Here is an 8527-nt window from a genome sequence, read left to right as displayed (position 1 = left end):
ATATAATCTAGTTAGAAGCCGAGACTTCGTGTTTATAGAAAATCAAATTATGCAAGAATTATGCAAGAAATTGAGAAGACAGAGAAAGTAGTGTATACCAAACAATGTAAGATTCGTGTACTTTCGGTTTCGGTACAGTGATGGTCAGATTGATTTGGTTCCCTTTACTATCCTTCGTTACTACAGAGAGCTGGCTCCGTAATCTGTGCACAGAGAAAGGTGGCTTTGGTTGAACAAAGTTTGACTGCATCTGGAGTAGATCAATGTGAAAACTCCGAGTTTTTTTTTTTCTTAACACGGTAAAAAAATGATAAAGTAATGCATATGAAAAGATAATTAAGAATCTATCATAGTTATATGAGTTGCAGAAGATGCCATCTATGACTTGTTTTGAATTTGAATTCAAGACGGAGACATGCCTTTCTTCCCTTTTCTCTCATTTTCTCCTTCAACGGCTGGTGTTGCAAGAAAAATATGAAAAACCATTCACATCTAATTACATAAATATGAACTATATATAATTTATCGATGATTTTTACTCCAACTTGTATTATAAAAATACATCTAGTCCTCGTTTTCAACCATTATCTGATACGTCATTGTGGTCTGCATATACTGGTCCAGATATTTATGGATGCCTAATTAGATGGCAGACATATAAGGGTTGAAGAAAATCCACTCGTTTACATAATGAGATGAATGCTAGAGAGGAACATTCATAGAATAGATGTGACATATGCAATCAAATGGATCGTAATAGAAAAACTTGTGAAACTAGACAACATAAGATGTTTTTGTGTTTTAAATTATGTCAACTTTAATTATTTTTTCATTATATTACAAATGCTAGCAATTGGTTATTTATATGTTCTGATAGATTATATGAATGACTTAAACGTAGGACTTAATATTTTAAGTTTCACCAATATATTATGAGGGATCTGACATTTGATTAGCACAAATCTCATTGCATTGTTTTGACATTGTTGAGATGTATTTTTCAGATAGGGTAATGTGACATTTTGGATTATCTCATCATATTTCGTATTATGTTGATATCAGAAACAAACTGCACAATATTAGTAGTTAGGGTAGTCGCAAGGGAAACTGATTCATATTTCATGTATTTTACCGTGATCTCTGTGGAATGCCAAGAGAGATCGTGCTTTTAAAAAGCGATAACTAATGATTGTTATAGATACATACATGATATAATATTTGTCTATTATGAATTGTTTCATTATACCGATCTGATCAAGTTTTATGATAGGTTCACACAATCTGATACACTATGCCCCCAATATTAGAGGCAAAATCAATTGATATGTAATATTATTTTATATTTATTAAATACCAGATTAATTTTATTATGAATGATAACTATTAATTGGTTTTTAATATTTGTATGTATATATATAGATTAATTATTTAGTATGAGAAGAAAGCTTAATAATTATATGTGGAGGTATAAATGAAATAAAATGTATTGTGGTCAATTAGTTATTTGTAATTGTGGGAATTGATTTTTTTTAGACAGGAAGTTATGGCAAAATAGACTACCCTAGAATACCCCTGTTAAAGTTGTCGCAAATATCATATATGACTCGTGTGTGGTATATGTCAATTACAACTTTTTTTAATTATGCTAAATTTTTAATTATTTTTTTATTTGTGTTATTTTATAAAATATTTTTTTAAAATGTGAAACACTATTGAATTACGTAGTGAATTTTTGTAGGACGATGATGTCAAGAAAATGTGAGGGTCTTCCTTGCCTCAAAGCTCGTGACAAGGACATCAGTTTTCTTGCTTCATATTTTATCCGAGCAGGTTGTTGTTTTGTCCCAGAAATCTTAAATTTTCTGCCCAGTTACCTACCTATCAGACAGATTCTTGAATCTTCATCTCTGAATCAATGTAAAAGGAGATCTGAAATTAGATTACACGTATAGATAACAGTGTCTATCGTCTTTTTTTCCTTGTAGACTTGCATGTCTTCTCTGCATCGTTAGATGTTCAGTGTCTATCGTCTTTTTTGCCTTGTAGACTTCCATGTCCCCTCTGCATCGTTAGATGTATAAATAAATGCACTGGCATAGTGTCCAAGGACCAAGACACAATCACCCATGAAATCAGAGGCGACTTAAATTCGATCAGCTTTTAGCTTTTTCTTGTGTTCAAGGCGATGTAATCAAACTCAGATTTTAGCACGTCACAGCCTTGCATTTGAACCAGAAGTTTTTTCTGCCTCTTCTTTTAATTTTTTTTGTGATGGGTGGACATTAGGTTCTTGGAAGGAAGCCTTTTCTTTTAATGTCTTTTGTTTTGCTCATGGCCGGAACTGCTGAAAGGGCAGCTACAATCTCTTCCTGTGAGGGTCTCAACCCATAAGGGTGTGGTTCACTGGTTTGAGAGATGGGACAGCTTCTGAGATCATGTTTCAATTTCAAATCTCAACTTTTAAATATGGTTTTTATGCTCTTTTTGCCTATTGTCTTCTTATTCTTTTATTCTTTATCTTTAGATTCTATTGCTGTAGAGATAAAATTTGAATAAGGTTTTTTGTTTATATGCCTGTATTCTTTTACGGTGGTGATGTTGTTAGAATCCTAGAAGACCACCGGTGTTAAATGGTTTGGATTAAAAGTGAGAGACAATTCAGCTTTTAGAATGGAGGATAATTACAATCCTTAACAACAACTTCCTTCTCTGTGTTATTTTGATTCGAGATTTTGCTAGAGATAACATACAGGATGTGAACCTGAGTGGTTTCTCATCGTGAAATAATTAAATAAATAAACAGCCACGAAGGTCTCATCTTCGAGCACGATGCAGTCTTGAAACTCCCCAGCTCCAAACACAATTTCAGTTACTGTAGTGACCCGCTGGCACCTGATATGTTGAGTTCAATTATTAGGCCAAAAGAACAGAAACTACTTATGAAGGTTCAGCTACCATACGTTATGGTAATCAGACCAAGGAATGAGCAGACACTGAAGAGAGGATTGCGGATATGAAAATGGAAGCGAGCTAGGAATCGATGGAGCCAGCCATGTTTAACATCTTACATGTTTTAGCTGCCGACATGGAATTCTTCTACCAAGACTATGAGGTTTAAGTCTGAGATTTGACATTTACAATTGGAGAACAGCTCCAGGACATGCGGCTAGGCTAGGCTAGCTAGGTAGAATGTTCGAGCATGGAGACATTGCTTGGAATCACAAGAAAAAAACTGGAATCTTTTAGCAAGGCTAATTGACAACCATTCAAACACAAAAGCCACCGATAATCGAAGGATGAATAGAAGCATTTTTTGTTAATAGGATGACCATTCAATTCATTCCTTCATTTGGATCACTAAAATACTATTCTCTTTACATAGTAAAGCCACTTTGTCTACATCAAATCCTACAATAATCAGCAGGGAGATATTGTATTCGGATTCCTTTGTCGCACCTTCCAATCATCCTACAACTTATAAACACTACACTTTGCAACTAGTCCACTCTTTGCAACCTGGACTTGTCAACAAAATCACATCCTAACCACTACCACCACTGATCGTGTCTTATTTCATATTCTCCCTATTCCACATTCTCTCAAATTTCTGTGGATGCCTGGAAATCTTATCCTAAATCCTTTCATCCATTTTATCTTTACCAAATAGCCCCTACTTCAAGCTAACAATCATGACCTGGAAGCAGGAGCATCAAAAGTTCGTTGGTGGACGGGCATTGTTGCCCAAGGGTTAATGGGCACGGGTCGTTGTGGTTGGCGGGTTGAGGCAGTTGGAGCAAGAGCAGAGGACGCGGCAGCAGCAGAAGATGATGAGGCTGACGAGACAGCAACTCGCTCGCATGAAGGGCACATGGTGAGGGTGGTGGGAGGGTTCATGTGCATGTAGAGCTGAGGGGAAAGTTTCAGTGCTCTAAGCTCTTGCACCTCCTTCTGTAACCTCCTGTTCTCCTCTGTTAGATTTTCACAGCACCTCTTTAGGTACTCGCAATCGACTTCAGTTTGCTTCAACTTAGTCCTGCATCAATTCGATGAGAAAATGTTCACTTTCCAAGACATTTTCCTCCGCATAAAAACAAAAGCACTTTAAATCACAATAAATATGTAATTTCTGAAATCACAAAATGTAAAAATACAAATCCATTTACTTGGCAACAAAAACACCCTACTTGTCGATATTGAAGATTACATGACTTCCACAGAAGCATGGATACTGAACTTCAGACCTAATGAATTTATTTCTTTTTCCTGCTCAAGATGTAGTTGACCCATGAATAGGGTAATGCATTATCACAAAGAACGACTGCTGTTGTAAACACTGGATGCAATTATAACTAGTTGATAGTCCTATGTGCATTAAATGCTATTGACTTGAACAATAGAGGCAACAATCTTTCCCTTCATTAACACTCACTAAATTGAGTCTTCCACTAAAAATCATCCAAGAAGACAATTCCATCCTTATCAACTCATTTGATGATCATACTACTTCGAAATACAAACAGTAGCCCTGACGGGGGGATATCTCACCTTGCTCTTCGGTTCTGAAACCACACCTCCACTTGCCTAGGCCTGAGATTCAACTGCTTTGCCAAGGCCAGCTTCTCCTTCTGCAACCACAAAACCACCACACTTCACCAAATTACACCAAACCCAGAATTAAAAACCACCCTAACATGATAAAAAAATAAATAAAAATGACACTACTCACGGGATTAAGAGTATTATGTTCCTTGAAAGTCTCTTCAAGCACTAAAGACTGTTCCTTTGAGAGTCTCAGCTTCTTCCTAGAAGCATCACCACCAGCACCATCTTCATCATCACTGTCACGAGAGCAAGAGGCCCTCTCCGCTTCTGTTTCTTCTCCAATCTGTTCTCTTTCGCTTCTTTTACCACTTAAGCTGGATAGCGTACTGTTTGGTGAAGAAACCCCAGTTTCGTCATCACAATCTGTCACTGCAGCTGGCACCCTGTTCATGTCAATTCCTCGTTGAAAAAACCTCGTACCACATGCTCTATCTGCAATAAAAAAAACAATGGGAATCATGTAATTAATCCAAAACACAGATCTGGATCAAAGACAGTACTATAAGCTTGTTTATTTAGAGCCCAGCAAAAACCCATGAAACGAAACAAGTACCTGATGATTGAAAGAGGTCAGTCAAGGAAGTTTTTCTATGATTGTTTTGTGAAGGTACGGGCATGAGATTTAGCTTCAAAGAAGGCTGCTGTTGATGATTTTGTTGTGTAGCATCGAATCCCAAGCTCAAACTCAAGCCCAGTCCATCATTTTTATCACCCATCTTCACTCCTCTCGAACACCAGTGAGCCGAAGCTTCAGTCTTCCCAATCAAAATAAACACTCCTTTCTGCCTCCTTTCAGCTGGGATAACAGGGGTTTTTATTCAGATTGTGAGAGAGCAGAAAGGGAAAAGAAGGGTAGAAAATGGTTGGGTTTTTGGAGCCTGAGGTGTCACAGCCTTTTGCTATTCTCGGTACAGTAAAAGGATGGGACTAGTCTATACATATAGATATGTAGATACATAGAGAGAAAGTGACGGATGGGTATAGATTCAATCATGGCTTGTGTCAGCCATCCCCTATTGGCTCAAATCATCATCATCATATATGGTACAATGCTACTAGATAAGCTAGCTTTCTGTGTATGGCTAGCTCCTGCTAACAGGCTTTACTCCTCCTCCACGTAACCTTCCTTGTTACCATGGTTAACTCCTCCTCTTCAAACCTTGGTTCGTTACTTTGACTTTCTATACACTGTAACCACGTATCTTTTCCGTTTGGTTTAATGATGCATTGGTCCCTCTACTTTGACTTCTGTCTTTTTACTATTTATTTTCTTAATATCTATTTGGTATAAATATTATCATTTCACTGTTCGATTGTACTTTAATTTTTTTCAAAACTAATAAGAACTCTTTTTTTATCTGCATCCTCGTGACCATTCAATACAATTTTTTTCAAATAAAATCCTAAAATATTAATATAACTTTAATAGATTTATGTGTTTGAAAAGCCATGCTCTTGTCCCAATAACTATAGGTCGACCGCCTCCGATTTTTATAGCTACAGTTTTCTTCTAAGATCAGTATTAATAATGCATCTAGTTTGATAAAATATAATTTGAATTAATTATAGAGTTATAATACAATTAAACATGAATTAACAAAATGTTTAATTAAATCGTACGGTTTCTACTGAGGATGTTAGTCGTTTAATTTTTTGATAATTAATAAAATATATCCATCAAACAATGTCAGTTAAAATCTTTGATATTCATTTATAGATGGAATGGATAATTACAAAAATAAATTTTGAGATTATATTTAAAGAAATTATAAAATTCAAAGTAGGAACCAAGTACACTATTTAAGCATTAGATAAACTAGTGGAAGCCTTTTCTAATCACACAGTTAAGATAGCGATTAGGATTATAATAATAGTTATTTTTTTAGGTATTTTTTGTTTTCAAAATATATTATTATTTATTTTTAAAAAATTTATATTTAATACCAGCTCATTTGTAAACCATCTAAAATTAGAAAAACACATTTTGAACCAGAAAATAAATACACTTCAAGATAGTGTCGGTAACAGTTTATTTTTAAAATATTTTTTATTCAGAAATACATGAAAAATAGTATTTTTTATTTTTTTAAAAAAATATTTTTAATATTAATATATTAAAAAAATTAAAAAACACTAAAACAAATTAACTTCAAACAGAAAAAAAAATTAAAACATCACAAAACACATTTTTAACCACGAAAACATACAGCTACTTAAATCTTTCATTTTCCAGGTTTTTACCGAGTTCACTTAAAAAGCGGCTTTTTCTATCATTGACCATTGACTGGAAATTTCTATGAACGATGGTACAGTAGTAGTAATCTACAATCTCTTGCACGCAACTATGATCATCAGCTTATGATGATGGTGGTGTTCAATCATGAGTGTGAGGACCCACGAAATGGGCAATCTGCCAGCATCCCATCTGCGGCGAATCAGTGAATTTTACAGTGGGACCTACGGTTGTGTATCTCAACTGTGAGCGCGTGCAACCAAAGGTTGCTAATTCCGATTTTGCATTTAAATATGTTTTCTAAATTATTTTTAAATTACTTTTGACCTGAAAAAATTATTAAATTATATTTTGTTTAGATATTTTTTACACTGGATATCATAAACAAAAATAGTAGTACCAGACAAGCAATATAATTTAATTATTATAAATCATAGTTATTAAACTTAATTTTATTTTTTAGGTTAACCTTGAAAATTTAGGATTTAAAACTTGATAGAAATGCGCAAAATTGAGAGTGTCTTAGGAAAATGTTTAATTTAATTTGTAGAGACATGTGATTTTGTTAGAAGATATAGATTGATGTAGTGAGAAAAAAAAAAGAAATTAAAGAGAGCGCATGGAGGTTCGGGGAGAAATTTTACAGTGCTGAAACTTCTAAGCAAATAACGGCATCTTATTCAGGCTCGGGGTGGCACGGGGCTCGGAGAGGGGTTGATCGGCAGGTCTGGTCAAAGATAGTGAGTCTAAGGCTAAAGGCTAATGAATGAATTAATGCTAAGACATTTCTGTTTTGGGTTCCTGTGTGATGAGTCGCCCATTGAGGGGACATGCAAATCCCCAATTTATTGAAGGATCCGTTCTCGATGTTCTTCAATTTAATAGAATTGAAGCCCTCGTTTTAACGATTTGTCCTCCGTGATAAATTTATTAATTGAGTTGATTTTTAGTCAAACTTCCATTTTTACTGTAAAGGTCTCCTGTTTATCTCTCATTTTATTGGCCGATTATTATTTTATATATATATAAATCTCACTCTTTCTCTCCAGATATTATGAACCTCTTTTTATGATATCGATCATTAATCACATTTTCACATATGAATCAATATTTTCACAAAAAAATAATAGTTTTTTTCATGTGTTTTTTCTAAGATTTTAATATATGATGATAATATTCATAGGGAGGTCGTGCTATGATTTTAAAAATATTGATTTGATTTATATTATAAAATTATGTTTGAATTCAATGAAGAGCAATTATTAAAAAAAGTGTCGTAAATATAAAAAATTAATTTCAACATGTAAAATACACACACATATATATATATATATAGTCGTAGTTGTATTGTGTATTGAAATAACCAAGACGATGATTAAGAAAAAAAAAACATGAATTGAAGTGTTAATATTAACAAGGATGTCGGTAGGTGGTGGTTGTTAATTATTAGATATATGTTTGGTTGGTAATGTAGTGTATGCTAATTTAAAACATATATATATATATATATATATATATATATATATATATATATATATATAAAAAAAGACATTAATTGTGTCAAGAAATAAAATTACGACAACGGGCAACGTAAGGTCCTCTCTTTGTATCAAGCCAACTTTACAAGTACCATACTCTGCATGATTTACTGTGATTTTAACGTTGCTGTTCTCGTCGAAGAAAAATGGCATC

General features: G+C 34.0%; 1 protein-coding gene across 1 annotated transcript; it reads right to left on the bottom strand.

The window, feature by feature from the left end:
* Positions 1–3348: 3348 nt before the first annotated feature.
* On the bottom strand, positions 3349–5692 carry LOC18105041 (homeobox-leucine zipper protein HAT3). Its single transcript, XM_006375047.3, has 4 exons — positions 5156–5692; positions 4727–5034; positions 4546–4625; positions 3349–4033 (listed from the first exon to the last, which is right to left on the bottom strand). The coding sequence occupies exons 1-4, from the start codon at positions 5316–5318 to the stop codon at positions 3688–3690; spliced, it is 897 nt and encodes a 298-aa protein (XP_006375109.1). The 5' UTR covers positions 5319–5692; the 3' UTR covers positions 3349–3687.
* Between the last annotated feature and the right edge of the window lie 2835 nt (positions 5693–8527).

This window comes from Populus trichocarpa, chromosome 14 (assembly GCF_000002775.5).
Source record: "Populus trichocarpa isolate Nisqually-1 chromosome 14, P.trichocarpa_v4.1, whole genome shotgun sequence".
NCBI lineage: Eukaryota > Viridiplantae > Streptophyta > Magnoliopsida > Malpighiales > Salicaceae > Populus > Populus trichocarpa.
This window is presented reverse-complemented; position numbering and strand designations above follow the sequence as displayed.

Coding starts and splice junctions, on each gene's coding strand:
- LOC18105041 (XM_006375047.3), bottom strand. CDS start 5,318: ATGGGTGATAAAAATGATGGACTGGGCTTGAGTTTGAGCTTGGGATTC. Junction 5,035..5,155: donor TGACCTCTTTCAATCATCAG/GTACTTGTTTCG, acceptor TTTTTATTGCAG/ATAGAGCATGTGGTACGAGG. Junction 4,034..4,545: donor TTTCAGAACCGAAGAGCAAG/GTGAGATATCCC, acceptor GAATTGATGCAG/GACTAAGTTGAAGCAAACTG.